The 16,413-nt window shown below is 36.0% G+C and overlaps 1 protein-coding gene across 4 annotated transcripts in view; it reads left to right on the forward strand.

Moving 5' to 3' along the window:
• LOC121385420 (carbohydrate sulfotransferase 1-like) overlaps nt 1-16,413 on the forward strand; it is a 74,126-nt gene that overhangs the window by 5,805 nt on the left and 51,908 nt on the right. For 2 of the 4 annotated variants that reach the window (XM_041516094.1, XM_041516095.1), the window contains exon 2: nt 10,834-10,951. In XM_041516094.1, the coding sequence (XP_041372028.1) occupies nt 10,834-10,951 (118 nt within the window). Of the gene's footprint in view, nt 1-3,807; nt 4,019-10,121; nt 10,147-10,833; nt 10,952-16,413 lie in introns of those variants that run through there. The other 2 variants (XM_041516096.1, XM_041516097.1) reach the window with 2 other exon arrangements.

Genomic DNA, 16,413 nt, shown 5'->3' on the forward strand with positions numbered 1-16,413 from the left:
GGTGAAATATCGTCAAAAATAGAGTAAAACTCGACTCCATAACTCCTTATTTCTTAGACGCACGTGCGTTTTTAAAAATATGAAAAATGCATTTTGTGGTATTAGAAACACCAGGATGACCAGAAACACTTCGGTTGTACGGAAATGGATTATCTAAACAATAAAATAAAAGTAATGTTTGATTTCAGTGAGCATAAACGGCTTTATTAGTGGAAAATATGCCTTAGTGTTTAAAAACTAGGGTATGTCCCTGTAAGACAGGAAGAACGTTTATACACATTTATTATAAATAAAGCTCCAGTTAAATACATTTTGTATATGACTTGTTTATTATGTGGACCGGCCTCGGTGGCGTCGTGGCAGGCCATCGGTCTACAGGCTGGTAGGTACTGGGTTCGGATCCCAGTCGAGGCATGGGATTTTTAATCCAGATACCGACTCCAAACCCTGAGTGAGTGCTCCGCAAGGCTCAGTGGGTAGGTGTAAACCACTTGCACCGACCAGTGATCCATAACTGGTTCAACAAAGGCCATGGTTTGTGCTATCCTGCCTGTGGGAAGCGCAAATAAAAGATCCCTTGCTGCTAATCGGAAGAGTAGCCCATGTAGTGACGACAGCGGGGTTCCTCTTAGAATCTGTGTGGTCCTTAACCATATGTCTGACGCCATATAACCGTAAATAAAATGTGTTGAGTGCGTCGTTAAATAAAACATTTCTTTCTATTATGTGGACGAATGTGCTTCCAAATTAGTTAATTTAGATTTTTTTGCAGTACCAAAAATCACAGACCTTATATTTATGCTATTTTAAAGGACATTCCTGAGTTTGCTGCATTGTAAGATGTTTCCGACTAATAAAATATTTCTACGATTAAACTTACACATTAAATAGATTTTCTTGTTTAGAATATCAGTGTCTGTATATTCAATGTGTTTCTGGTCGTTTTAATATTTGTAAGAAGCCCAAACTGGATTTTGTCTTCAAATAATTTCGTACGTACGAAAACAAAATATTTTAAGAAATAAAATGAAATATAACCTAGTACAAATATTAGAACGATCAGAAACACGTTTAATATACAGCCACTAATATTTTATGCAGAAAAATATATTTGATATGTAAGTACAGTCGTTAAAAAGTCTCTGTTAGTCGATAGCTTCTTAAAAAGTGCAGCAAACTCAGGAATGTCCCTTTAAAGTGTATCAAGATTAAACTGACTTGTTTATAACATAGAAATATTTGTTAAATTTGGTAACGAATCGTTCATATTTAAAAAAAAAAAATGTATTTGATAAATCTGAGATAGCTATACTTAATTACTTTCAATATAAGATGTATATTTATACAGAAAAATTAATTTTGTTTAGAAAAAAAAATACATCGCATATTGCATTTGTATTCACTTGTTTAAAACAGATATCATGGTGAAGAATGATTTTAAAGTTTAGTGATTAATAAGTTCAGTAGTTTCATCATATAATATTAATATATACTATTTGACTATATATTATTTTACTGCGGGAATTCTTTTACAAAAGTAAGTTGTTTTTGAGGAGGACTAAAAGTGAAAATATTTTGTGTGTGACGAAACGTTTTGTTAACATTGTGACGGACATTTCAGCTTCGATAATTCCTAATATCCAGTTACAAAAACATTTTATGCTCCATTTTTCCAACATAGTAGTCTTGGGGGCCGCTTGACAATTACTTAATGCAAACCGGCCTTGGTGGCGTCGTGGTTAGGCCATTGGTATACAGGCTGGTAGGTACTGGGTTCGGATCCCAGTCGAGGCATAGGATTTTTAATCCAGATACCGACTTCAAACCCTGAGTGAGTGCTCCGCAAGGCTCAATGAGTTGGTGTAAACCACTTGCATCGACCAGTGATCCATAACTGGTTCAACAAAGGCCATGGTTTGTGCTATCCTGCCTGTGGGAAGAACAAATAAAAGATCCCTTGCTGCCTGTCGTAAAAGAGTAGCCTATGTGGCGACAGCAGGTTTCCTCTAAAAAACAGTGTCAGAATGACCACATGTCTGACGTCCAATAGATGACGATAAGATAAAAAAAATCAATGTGCTCTAGTGGTGTCGTTAAATAAAACAAACTTTACTTTTACTTAATGCAAAAAGTTGCATTTTATAAACCCTCCTCGACGTAACCGCCAAGTAAGGAGATAGAACGGATTATGTTCCAACCAAATGGAGAACAACTAAAAACAAACTAAAATGGGAAGATGTATGAATGAATGTTTAATGACACCCCAGCACTAAATACTTCAATTACTACTACTACTGGTACTACTACTACTACTACTACTACTACTGGTACTACTACTACTACTACTACTACTACTACTACTACTACTACTACTACTGTTACTACTGCTGCTATTACAGGAGGAAACATATTTTTGGAGAGACAGTTACGCTACTGATTCCCGCGAACACGGTTAAGAACACGTGGTGTCATATAATACAGGTATATGACAGCTGGATATACATGTATGTACCACAACGGGGGAAATTTTGTACATTCCCTCAATATGGATATCTAAATACTTTAGTCAAGTGTTGAAGGATTTAAAAGACAATGCGTTACAACCGAACATGGCAAGTTTGAACGTGACAGAAAGTGTTAGCAACAGTCGCGCAGTCGTGCGCTTCTCCAAATGAATACTTGCTCATGAAATATAACAGAAACAACGGACATACCTTCCGGATTTCAATGTAAGTTATGACAATAAAGGTTCATTGTATTATTCGTCATTTAAAAAAAAAAAAAAAAAAAAAAAAAAAAAATGTTTTGTTTTAAATACAAGTGTAGTTAAGTTAACAGTGGAGGAAACGTGTAGGTGTATTGTAACACTTTTACACTACACTTTAAAGACTTTTAACAAAAGAAATCATGAAAACAAGACCGGAAGTGAGGTATAAGTACATCAATACACACGGACAGAAACGACCAGTATCAGTATTTAAAACAATAACACGCACGCACGTCCAAATGTGATGAATGTTAAACGTTTTGTTTCTTGTTTTTGTTTAACGACACCACTAGAACACTTTGCTATATTAATCATCCGCTATTGGATGTGTAATAAATGTTAAAGTCCGATCAGGTCAGGTCAAAGCATGCCTGTCATGGACGCATATGTCGACATACGCCGGCTCCTTTGTCCAGAACAGGAACTGGATTGGGGTGGGTGGGTGGGTGGGTGGGAGAACCACTACTAAAACTACTGCTGCTGCTGCTACTAAATAACTAACTAAATAAATACATACATACATAAATAAATAAAAAAGTTTGTTTTGTTTAACGACACCACTAGAGCACATTGATTTATTAATCATCGGTTATAAGATGTCAAATATATGGTATTTTCGACATATAGTCTTAATGAGGAAACCCGCTACCTTTGTTCATTACTTTAGTAGCAAGGGATCTTTTATATGCACCATCCCACAGACAGGAAAGCACATACCACGGCTTTTGATACATAAACAAATAAACAAACGATAAATAATAATATATAAATATATTATATATAAAAAAAATAAATATAAATAAATAAATATATAAAAAAATAAAAATAATATATATATATATATATATATATATATATATATATATATATATATATATATATATAAAAATGATAAAAGAAAACAAGTGTACAGTATATATGTATTTAAAAAAACAAATTAAAGAAATAATGATCCTTTTACATGTATATAGATACATAAATAAATAAACCTATTTGTAAAATGTAAATTCGATCATGGACTAACGAGTGTGTTTGGCTTTACACGTTTAATAGCATGTGTTCGATAGAGCGCTCACGCCTGACGACATCTCTGTTGGTAGATTTGTATTATTGATAAAATAAACACGGCCGTACAGGTAGTTCGACGCTGCTTATTAAACAGTGCGGGCGGTTTTCCGTTTTCCGTTTTAGCCGGTTAAATAGGTATAAAGTTACAAGTATTCGGAAGGTGCAAGTGCATTGCAAATTCAGGTAAATTTATGATTAGTTTGTTTGTTGTGTGAACAACAGTGTAGAAAATGTATGTATGTATATATGTTGTACACGTGTTTGTATGCATGTATAAATGGATGAATATCTATATATTGTATGTCGGGTTTGATTAGTAGATACAAAGATAAAAAACCCAATCCCGCACGGGAACTGGATACAAAAATACACAAAATTGCCTTACAAATTGTCTCATGCCGGTGCTGGGACTCGAACCTATGACACCGAATCGTCCACAGTTCCCATACCTCAACCGTAACCAGAGCCGGATCTAAGGGGGTGGGCAGGGGCCCGCCCCCCTAAATTTTGCGACAGTTATAATTTTATTATATATTAATTTTCACCCCCCTCCAAACCTCCCCCAAAATTCCCTTGACATTCCGCCTCATGTCATTGGGCCCCTCCCCTAAATGGATTTTTGGGATCCGCCACTGGTGACTACTCTGCCATCGGGACATTCTTAGAAAACAGAATGTTCAGTTAGCCAATACCAACCACGTGGTTGGCCCTTAAAGGGACATTCCTGAGTTTGCTGCATTTTTTAAAGATGTTATCGACTAACAGAGAGTTTTTGACGACTGTAATTACATATCAAATATATTGTTCTGCATGAAATATTAGTGGCTGTATATTAAACGTGTTTCTGATCGTTCTAATAGTTCTACTAGGTTAAATTTCATTTTATTTTCTAACAAAGATTTTTTCGTACGTACGAAATTATTTGAAGACAAAATCCAGTTTGGGCTTCTTATAAATATTAAGACGACCAGAAACACATTGAATATAGAGACACTGATATTTTAAACAAGAAAATATATTTAGTATGTAAGTTTCCTCGTAGAAATATTTTATTAGTCGGAAACATCTTACAATGCAGCAAACTCGGGAATGTCCCTTTAACGTATATGATGTTATATGACGAAAACGTTATTTAGGACACTTATTAAGTGATTTACGCCACGTGGCATCAAGCCCAACGCCACGAACACTTGAGTGACAAATCAGTAAATTTTGAAATATGTTGGTAAAGACAAGGTTTTCACATTTCTTTCATGTAGATTTACAAAACATGAGTGACATCCCGCAAGTATTTAACAGTACAATCTATTCAGAACGTCCCGGCAACATACTTTCAAGGGGCGGGGCGTAGCCCAATGGTAAAGTGTTCGCTCGATGTGCGGTCGGTTTGGGATCGATCCCCGCCAGTGGGCCCATTGGGCTATTTGTCGCTCCAGCAAGTGCACCACGACTGGTACATCAAAGGCCGTGGTATGTACTATCTTGTCTTTAGGATGGTGCATACAAAAGATCCCTTGCTGCTAATCGAAAAAGAGTATCCCATGAAGTGGCGACAGCGGGTTTCCTCTCTGAATATCTGTGTGGTCCTTAATCATATGTCTGACGCCATATAACCGTAAATAAAATGCGTTGAGTGCGTCGTTAAATAAAACATTTCTTTCTTTCTTTCTTTCTTTCTTTCTAGGAAGTACTGACCTTTGACTGGCTCTGTTTTTTGTTGTTTTTTGGAATGTCGAGCTTGCGCAGTTCAGAACTCCAATATCGTCTATTACGAGCACATTCGTCGAACGCAGAATTACTTTTTAACTAGGGATGTGTCGGTACACTAATGCATCGATGTGTCACAATACTACTGCTGGCCCTTGTTTGTGTATCGATTCCTATTTTAATTCCGTATCTATTTACTAGCGCCGATGTGAAATGTATGCCCCAGAGCCTGTTTATCCTAGTAGCACATGTAGCACGTGCTACGGGTCCCGCGCTTCAGGGAGCCCCGCGGTGATGTGAACATTTATTTTCCCCAGGTCATTTTTCTCCCATATGAGGTTGCAAAATATATATCCTGGGAAGGGGGGGGGGGGGGGGGGGGGAGTTGCCCAGCGGACCCTTAAACCGGCTCTGGTACTAGGCCCTACTTATTGACAAGTTATTTTCGTCAAGGAATGACAGTGACGTGGAGTTAGAACACTATATAACTGCTTAATGTCTACAATAAATCCAGGGCCGTAGTTAGAACTGTTTGCTGGTGGGGGGGGGGGGGGGGACTGAGTAACGGTTAAGAAGAGAATTTTCCTTAAGTTCCAATATTTTTTTACGGATTTTTTCGGGGGGGGGGGGGGGAGAGCAACTACCACCTTGACCCCGCCTCCCCGCTAGCTACGGCCCTGAAATCTGTGTTTAATCAATGTTTCTTTTATTATGTTTATTTCTTATATTGAAATGATTTCACTTAAAGCCTATCGCGCACGAGAACGATCAGCTGAGCCAAAAAGGTTACTTAAGACTTTTTGCTCAGTTCTCGTGTGCGGGATATTTTGTGGGAGTTTTTCGTCTCTCGTGGTTGTAAGAAAGATATCTTTGGTCTTTGATATTTTCGGCCACGCGTGGCAAAATTGTCACCGTGTGCGGGCTACGCGAGCTATCAGCGGTGCGGAATATACCAACTGACCGATGGAAACGCGAAAATTGCGTCAGCGTGACGTCATTGTGATAGTCGTAATTTAATACAGCTGATAGCTCAACGAGTGCGATAAAATGGCTATGAGCTATCAGCTGAGCAAAATGTCTCAAGTAACTTCTTGCTTAGCTGATAGCTTTCGTGTGCGCTAGGCTTTAGTTTCAGCATTTTGTTTTACGGGGAAAACACTGTGAATCTGGAATCCTGAGCCTATGTTTTTGAAGCAATCTTAATGCTACTAAATCGTAAAAAACCCGACGTAGGTTATGACGTCACTACAGTACACACCAGTGACATCATAGCTTACGATGATTTTACGATTTCGTATCGCTAAGATAGCTTCGAAAATATGGGCCCTGAGCCCGTGCTTATAAAACTTTTAGAGGCCAGATACCATCTCTAATGATGTTACACATACAATTTGTATGGTGTTGTAATGACATTAGTGTCTCAGACTAGCATACAACAAGCTTTTTTTTTTACATACTTTTTTATGACTTTTATAATGTAAACTGAAGCAAATGGACCTAATTAGAAGAAAAACACACAAAATGTAATAACATTTCATCATAAATCTTCTCCAGCATTGATGTAAACATCAATCTAATTAAAATTAGCTCCACTATTGCATGTGGATCTAACGCCAGCCAGTTGGAGCTCATGTCTACTAATCAAAACTTTACTTGCAGAATCATGCCAGTGATTTAAAACTAACAACACTGCTTAGTCCCCAATGACCAGGTAACATTTCGTCTGTAAATAATAATTTAAATATTGACCAATCACACTTCGCCTTTTATAACGTTATTTGGGAGCATACAAATTCTAAAAATATCGGGCGAGTCTATTTTAGTGGCCGCAGTACAGCGAACCATACCAATACGTACGGGATGGGTTATCAGTCTTCAATTTTACATTAAAAATTATTTATTCATTTATAAAAAACCCAAACTTAAATCAATCTTCAGTTTTACATTACAAATTATTTATTTTATAAACATGTTTTAAGGCATTCGTAATTCACACGAAACATGTCGTATATCCTCAGGATAATTCGGAATGTTTTCAAATTATTTTTAAATCACTGGCAGGATTCTGCAAGTAAGGTTTTGATTGGTGGACATGAGCTGCAACTGGCTGGTGTTAGATCCACATGTAATAGTGGAGCTAATTTTAATTAGATTGATGTAAACATGACACGTCAATGGATATTCCAGAGGCCAATTTCGCAAATTTGCTAAAAAGCGTCCCCTCCTCACCAAAGCAAGATATAATACTTTAACAAAAAAATAAAATTAGCACACTTTTCTGTGTTATCTTAACTAGTTATCCTTCAAGTTTTAATGTGTTTGGTTAAACTGCGTAATTTTAATTATTAAGCAAAACTGTCCACAGCCGGGCACAGAAACACAGAAATGTTGGACAATATTACAATGTCACATACTGACAATCACTTTACACCTGATATTACCTATAGACAATATCATTGTGTAGTCTTTGTATTTATTAATATAAAATACACCAGGCCCGTAGGAACTGGGATGGGATGGGGTGGGGTGGGTGTGTGCGGGGCGGGCCTAGGGGCTTGTTCTCCATCCCACACTTGAGGACAAAAATGTATGTTTTAAATTTTCACTACTCCACATAAATAAAGATGATATAAAGATGAAAATCTAGTTTGTATCCCTCACTAGAGACTGTATACCCCCCCCCCCCCCCCCACCACACACACACACTTCAAATGTCGTTCCTACAGGCCTGTACAAATGTGGACAATATGTACAGGCTGACGTTAGGAGCCAGTTCCTTTTATCTTTAGGATTTTGTAATCATGATTTCAAACCAACTGTATCAGCTAGTTTGCTCCACATACTGACATAAAACACATTTGTTATTATATATTGGAATAAAACAAAAAATAATTACAATATATCCAGTATTATTATTTTTTTATCATTCATGGAGGAAGAAGAAAGTCCTGGTGAAACTATATTGCAGGTAAAACAAAACAAAATAATATATGATGGTTATTCCAAGTGCTAACTATTGTACATTTTGCTTTAAATTGCTAGATGCCAAAAGTGATTAAGTATATTATTTTATGGTAACAGTCGAAAATTAGACCAATTGTTTCAACCTCTGTCAAAGGCAGCAGGCTTTCTGCCAGAACATAATTCGAGGGTACATAATACAAACTAAATATATTCAAAGGCATATATTGGGAAGTTATGGGTTTGAAATGCTGTTTTATTGGACATTTTATTTAATGCTCTTTTACAAATTTTAAACAGCAATTATCTTACTATAATCTATCGAAAAATTAAAACAAAACATATCCATTAATTTCCGAGATTTTCGAGTACATACATGTAATTTTACCTGCGTTCCCTCTGGCAGAAACCCAGGGTAGGGAACCAATTATTTGGTGTAGAGTATTTTTAATATCGCATAAAGAAAGCATTGAAAAGTGCAATTTTATTATGCTATATTAGTGGACATTAGCTTTAAAACTAATTGACCATCATTAATTCTGGCCAAAGTAGGCCTACATATGTTGCTCCTGCCAAAGTGTTAGCATTTTAATTTTAATGACAATATACTGAACTGACGATAAACACTGTTTGCTAATCGTTAAACGCAATCTGATTAAAATCAGGTCCACTGGCCTGTACTGGAAAGTAAAGACCCAAATAGAGCTGATTTTAATCAGATTGCGTTAAACGTATCAATTCACGGCTTGAAGCTGTTTTGTTATGAGGTTAACAAAGCAACTAGAAAGACCTTAGTATGGAGTCGTTATGGGCTGTCGGTGAAAATTAATTTACACGTAAATAAATGTGAACTATAAATATTCATATGTGAACAAATTGCAATACCTTTATTTAATGTATATCTTAAGTACATACTTGTCTTTCATTTTCACATTGTAAATATATCAAATTGTCATGTTTATGTATTACATTTATGATTTATACTTTTGGTTTACCACTGTCACACTGAAAACATTTGGCCCATAACTGTATTTAGTCAAATATTAGGCAAAATCTAGACTGGAAATGATTTATGCTTATTAAATCTTTTTTGCAATTTATTTATTTTATTTTTGGCATCAGTCAGTCTTGTTTATAATAGCAATATGTATGCAAGTTTGAGATTCTGTGTGCGCTATGAAAGAAACAATCTTAAAATTAGTGGCGAGAATTTCAAACGTTATGTCCCTTGGTATAAACATCCCGGTCAATCATAATTACTTTAATAAATCAATTCTTTTAATTACGGTGGTTTAAATTTATGTTAGTAACATAAATCGGTTCTTTAAAATACTGCACATAATAACATATACATATAAATGGTGTTTATGGCTGATAAAGGGTTATAAATTGATAACCTATATTTGGAAAAATAATTTTACCACTTTTAATTTGCAACTAACGTACTAGACTCACGTAAACAAATTTATTCATCATTCTAGTTTACGACCACTACCGATATTTAACGATTAAGTCGGCCGTTAATGACTGTAATTTGTAACGCCGTAATCGACATGTAGGTATTCGGGGTCGCGTTTTTGGCAAAATGATAAAACGCGTTTAGAGTTGCGGCCCTTTGCTTGGTGGTTGCTACTCAGTCTGAGGTGTGTGTATAAGCACCAGGGCCCCGTTCCACGAAGCGATCTTAGCCCTACTATTGTCGTAAATACCTACCATCAAGACCTTAAATATTTTCTACGATTGTCAGCCCGTTCCACGACGCGGCGTAGCTTACTATCGTCGTAAATTACAGTGAAAATTTACGAGGCAGTTGTAAGCCACTGACGTAGCTGTTAAATGGCAGTTAGATGATTTGATAATTCTCTAAGAAGGATACTAACTCTTTGTGTAAAAATGGATCTAATATATACCAAATACCTTTTATGAAACTGATCGATGAAAAACAGTCTAGGCCTAACGACCTTCACACAAAAATAAGGGAGATAACTCTCATGTCTTATGCATTCGGCAATTATCGCTTACCGAATAAATTGACAAAATTACTTCATGCTTGTCCCATACCAATGAATACATCCAACATGTTCCGAAAAGTCGGTAAACAATTTATTATTTAACTAATTCGCACTTATTTGCAAAGAATGTATTAATAATTAAAGGGGCACTTACGACTACCATAAGGTTGCTTTGTGGAACGGCTGTAAAGTTTACCGTGCCAGTTGTAAAACTCACCTTAAATCACTACAATTAACCTTAGCTACAGTTCGTTCGTGGAACGGGGCCCTGGCCAAGTACGTAACATATCGTGACACCCCAACTAATCTTCTTTTCAGAGGCGACTCGTGGCGTCATCGGCCGCCATGATTTGGGCTCGACGTAGGAAACGTGTTCTTGGTGTTTTACTGATCATCATTGCAGTCGGTGTATTTCTCAATTCCAGTTCTTTCACACGTAAGTACTTTTTTTCATGTAACACCTACTAATAACTAATTTTATAAAACGACAAACTTCCTCCAATATTACCATAGAGGTAGTACTAAACCAAAGTTCGAGGTGTATCTTACGTTTGATAGAGCAGTTAATACCTCAAGTCCTGCAATTGGTGATAAATGCGACTGTTGTTTTGTGATAAAATCTTGGTTCATCTGGCCAGTAAATTCCTGTAATTTAATTTGAACCAGTGTCAGTGTATCGTCTACCATTGTACTTGAAACATGCGCGTGGTCCTACTAAAAATAGCATGTCAATTTTTGTGCGGAACGAGGTACCGTTATGGCTGAAATGAGTATATTAACCCCCAATTTGTACCGATTTACTTTACGGGTGAGTGGAGGTAGTATTTATATCTATGGTGTATATGTCGATTCATACGCTGCATGTAGGAGTTTTAGCCACACATGTTACTATTGTCGTTTATGTTAGTTCCGTAGAAAAACGATTCAGTTTACAATTTCTGAAAACAAGCACTATTGTCCGAACCAAATTGTTAACAACTACAAAAAATTACTCTCCTACCTTTAATTGCCGTTAGATTTCCTCCAAAGTTTGTCCAGACACAAATCGCAAAAACCCCACTACAAATATACAGATTCCACACATGAGACTGCAACGATGTCGCCGATATTGTCTTTGCTGAGATTGCATAGGGAACAATACATGCAGTTTTCTGCCGTCTGCCATGTTGTTTGTTTATGGAATACTCTTCAAGAGGGGTGAAAGCCTCCAAAGTATGTGACACAATTAATATGAAATCGATGATCTCTAGTGGTATCATTAAAATAATAATAATAATAATAACAATTTTTTTTAAAATAATATGACGTCATCACGTTTGCTTTTACATCATAACATGTTATGACGTTGTTAGATTAAGTCCTATCCTTTCACCCCTCTTGAAGAATATTCCATAAAAAGTCAAAATGGCAGCTGATACAAAATTACATGCTTTTTTCCCTATGCGCTCTCAGCGAAGTCAATATAGATGACATGGTTAGCATCTGGTATGTGGAATATGTGTCATTGTAATGGGTTTTTTAAGATTTGTGTCTGGACAAACTTTGGAGGAAATCTAACGGCAATTAAAGGTAGGAGAGTAATTTTTCGTAGTTGTTAACAATTTGGTTCGGACAATAGTTTATTTTTTATGTAAGGACATCCAAAAATGACGTAATTCGAATTTGACATCTTTTTATTATGGAGTAAAAATAATGTATTATGCTCGCACAATACAACTTTAATTCCTATGTGCGATGTTAACGACACCGAAATATACTCTGGTATCATAATATAGACACATAAACTTTAAAAATGTATTTTTTAATAAAAAAAAGAGAAATAGAGAAGAAAAAAAAAAGAGAAGAGAACTGCTTCATGTGCAGAAATGACGAACCAAGTAAAATTATATTTATTTTTAATTAATGATGATCAATACGATGACATTAATATTCAGATCCATCCATCCATCCATCCATAAACACACACACACACACACACACACGCGCGCGCGCGCATGGGTTAATTTTCAAGCGTAATTTATCGAGTATCTGCTGTGGTTGCGACTCGTTTCTTCCATTACTTTGGTTAAAGCCAGGGCAGTAAGTAGACCAGACATCCCCACGACTCTTATCACCTAAACGAGCGGCAGTGATCACCACTGCTATGAAGATGCAGCTTCTACGGATTCCTGTGATGACTTCGGGGCTCAGAATCTGTTCATAACCAGACACATGGTCCGGTCAACTAAATCCGTTAGTCATTGACGTTGTCAGGGGCTATGTCTAAGGGTGAACATGTCTGAACTTCAATTCAATTCTTTATTCACTCAGACCATATACATGGTACATGAGGTAATATAATAATATAATAGTCCAATGGGCAAGTTGCAGTGTTTCTGCCAGAATGGAATGTTTGGGTATGGCGCTATGGAATTGAATGCAACCATTCAACAGTGGATATGGGGGCCTCCCCCAGAAAGAACATGTGTTAAGTTTAGGGTTAGGGTTAAGAAAATAATACAGTAACGATAAGAGTTATTAATTTTGTCAAAAGGTTAACCTAAAAAAAAAAAAAAATCCCATACCCATTTTACTTTGGCTAGAGCACTAAAATAGTGGTTGGCTTGTGATCCGCCAACTAGAAGTGTCAGAAAGTCACGCTTGTGGTACCCTTGACGACTGTTTTCTTTTTAAAATTCTTCTATGGTGTACAGAGACGATAAATGTGGAGAATCGGATTGATTTGTTTTCTTCTAATTTGCAAAAATCCAATATGGACGCCACTCGTAATTCAGAATCCTTATCTCACCATATATTTACTTCTAGGTGGCATTTTAGACACATTTACAAAGCTTTTGGTTTTTTTTTAGAAGCTTTTAAAGGAATACTGTCACGGATTTAAGGACCTTATTTCTCTAAAAATGGATAATAAATGAAAATTACATTAATTTGTAAAACCCAAATCTAGCTATCGCATCATTTTAATTGAACGATGATAGAGTGAAATCCATGTCATCCCTCTTGGCAATTTTAGTTTTTGAATTATGGACCATTGCCATAATTCAATTATCATTAATATGTAAAGTATGGTGGTTACACAGATGTCTGCATGAAGTACATTTAGAGGGAAATCAAATATATTTTTGTTCAGATAATTCTTTGTTAGGCCATTTAATAGGTCAGTGGTCTGTGACAATATGCCTTTAATCACTAGAAACCTACTGAAACATTAGTTTTATCTTGACACACCTTTCATTTGCATAAATTTATAATGGCAGGTGCGGATCCAGTATTCGTTAATAGAGGGGGCCCAAAACCCGTTGTAGTTTTTGAAAATAGAATTTAAAGGTCCTTGACAGGTGGACGGGATAACTTTGCATTTTTGTGTATTCTGTAATATATATTATGTTTCACCAAAAATAGGGGAGGGGGCTGGGCCTCTTGGGACCCCCGCCTGAATCTGCGCCCGAATGGACACCACTGAACATTGAAAAACCCGGCTTTCTGCCAGGAAAATAATTTCAGGGTACATAATAAAAATAAAACTGATTATAAATGCCCTTACTAGATGGTTATGAGTTTGAAATCATTTGGTAAAATCTTTCTAAAAGTTACAAAAATAAATTGATTCATTTTCAAGATTTGAGGGGTGGTAACTGTACTCATACTTATGTTTGCACTACTTGATGGAAAGAAGGAAGGAAATGGTTTATTTAACGACGCACTGAACACATTTTATTGACAGTTATATGGCATCGGACATACGGTTAAGTACCACACATATATTGAGGGAAGAAACCCGCTGTCGCCACTTCATGAGCTACTCTTTTTGATTAGCAGCAAGGGATCGTATATATGCACCATTTCATAGACAGGACAGCACATACCACTGTCTTTGATGTACCAGTCGTGGTGCACTGGCTGGAGTGAGAAATGGCCCAATGGGCCCACTGACGGGGATCGATCCCAAACCGACCGCGCATCAAACGAGCGCTTTACCACTGGGCTACGTCCCGCCCCTACTTGATTGAGATTAGGGTGTAATTAACATTATAGTTTAGGCTTTTTAAGAATATCAAACACATTAAGATACTCCAAATCACCCTTATTTTGCATAACTCGAAGATGGCCACTTAATCTTCAACATTCCTTTTTTCGTAATTTTAGACTGTTTTAATTTAAATTATATTTTGGGTTCATTCATCTGTCAGGTGTTGGAGCGGTATTTACCTCGCTTGAGGTGCTTGCGTCGCAGGATCGAACCACCTCGATGGATCCATTGAACTGATTGGGGTTTTTTTTCGTTGCAACCAGTGCACCACAACTGGACAAAGGCCGTGGTATGTGATTTCCTGTCTGTGGGAAAGTGCATATAAAAGATCCCTTGCTGGATTAGGAAAAATGTAGCGGGTTTCCTGTAATGACTACGTGTCAGAATAACCAAATGTTTGACATCCAAAAGCCGATGATTAATTAATCAATGTGCTCTAGTGGTGTCATTATACAAAACAAACTTTCTGTCAGTAAGTAGTAGCTTCAGTGTTTCTGCCATATTATTTAGTATAGCGCTATGGAATTGAATGCAACCACAGTCAAAAGGGTTAATTTTAATTTTTTTAAAAGTAAACTTAAAAAACCCTAATTAAATCTGCAAAAAATTTGGGTATTTAGCTTCAGTCTTTCTGCCATATTATTTAGTATAGCGCTATGGAATTGAATGTAACCACAGTCAAAAGGGTTAATTTTAAAAAATTTTAAAGTAAACTTAAAAAAACCTAATTAAATCTGCCAAAAATTTGGGTATTTAGCTTCAGTGTTTCTGCCATATTATTTAGTATAGTGCTATGGAAATGAATGTAACCACAGTCAAAAGGGTTAATTTTAATTTTTTTTAAAGTAAACTTAAAAAACCCTAATTAAATCTGCAAAAAATTTGGGTATGTAGCTTCAGTGTTTCTGTCATATGTTTTAGTATAGCACTATGGAATTGAATGTAACCACAGTCAAAAGGGTTAATTTTAATTTTTTTTAAAGTAAACTTTAAAAAAACCTAATTAAATCTGCCAAAAATTTGGGTATGTAGCTTCAGTGTTTCTGCCATATTATTTAGTATAGCGCTATGGAATTGAATGTAACCAGTCAAAAGGGTTAATTCTAATTCTTTAAAAAGTAAACTTAAAAAAACCTAATTAAATCTGCCAAAAATTTGGGTATGTAGCTTCAGTGTTTCTGCAATATTATTTAGTATAGCGCTATGGAATTGAATGTAACCACAGTCAAAAGGGTTAATTTTTTTTTTTTTTTTAAAGTAAACTTAAAAAAACCTAATTAAATCTGCCAAGAATTTGGGTATGTAGCTTCAGTGTTTCTGCCATATTATTTAGTATGGCACTATGGAAATGATTGTAACCACAGTCAAAAGGGTTAATTTTAATTTTTTAAAAAGTAAACTTAAAAAACCCTAATTAAATCTGCCAAAAATTTGGGTATGATGCCATACCCGTTTTACCCTCTGGCAGAAGCCCTGGCCATCTTGAATATATGCAAATTAGTATAAAATTATACAGGATATGAATAATACATTTTATCATCAAACTAAAACTATGGTTTTAGTTAGTGTGAACTCACCAAGGCTGCCATTATTTCTCAAAGTAGACCATTGTCGTAAATGAGTTGGTTTTTCATTACACCCTATAATTACGGTCCGACAAAAGACCAAAATGGACCGACGAAACACCGAAAAGGACCGAAACGGGATCAACATTTTATCCTGTAAACTATTTAAAGAACACTTTCCAGAAGTTGCAATATCCCCTTCTTCGAGTCTTTTAATATTGTTTATTAAAGAAGAAAAAATATATATATCAGAGATGGGGTAATCGTAATCGATTGTAAATGATCACATTTTTTTATGTAATC

Source organism: Gigantopelta aegis, chromosome 11 (genome assembly GCF_016097555.1).
Source record: "Gigantopelta aegis isolate Gae_Host chromosome 11, Gae_host_genome, whole genome shotgun sequence".
Classification (NCBI taxonomy): Eukaryota; Metazoa; Mollusca; class Gastropoda; order Neomphalida; family Peltospiridae; genus Gigantopelta; species Gigantopelta aegis.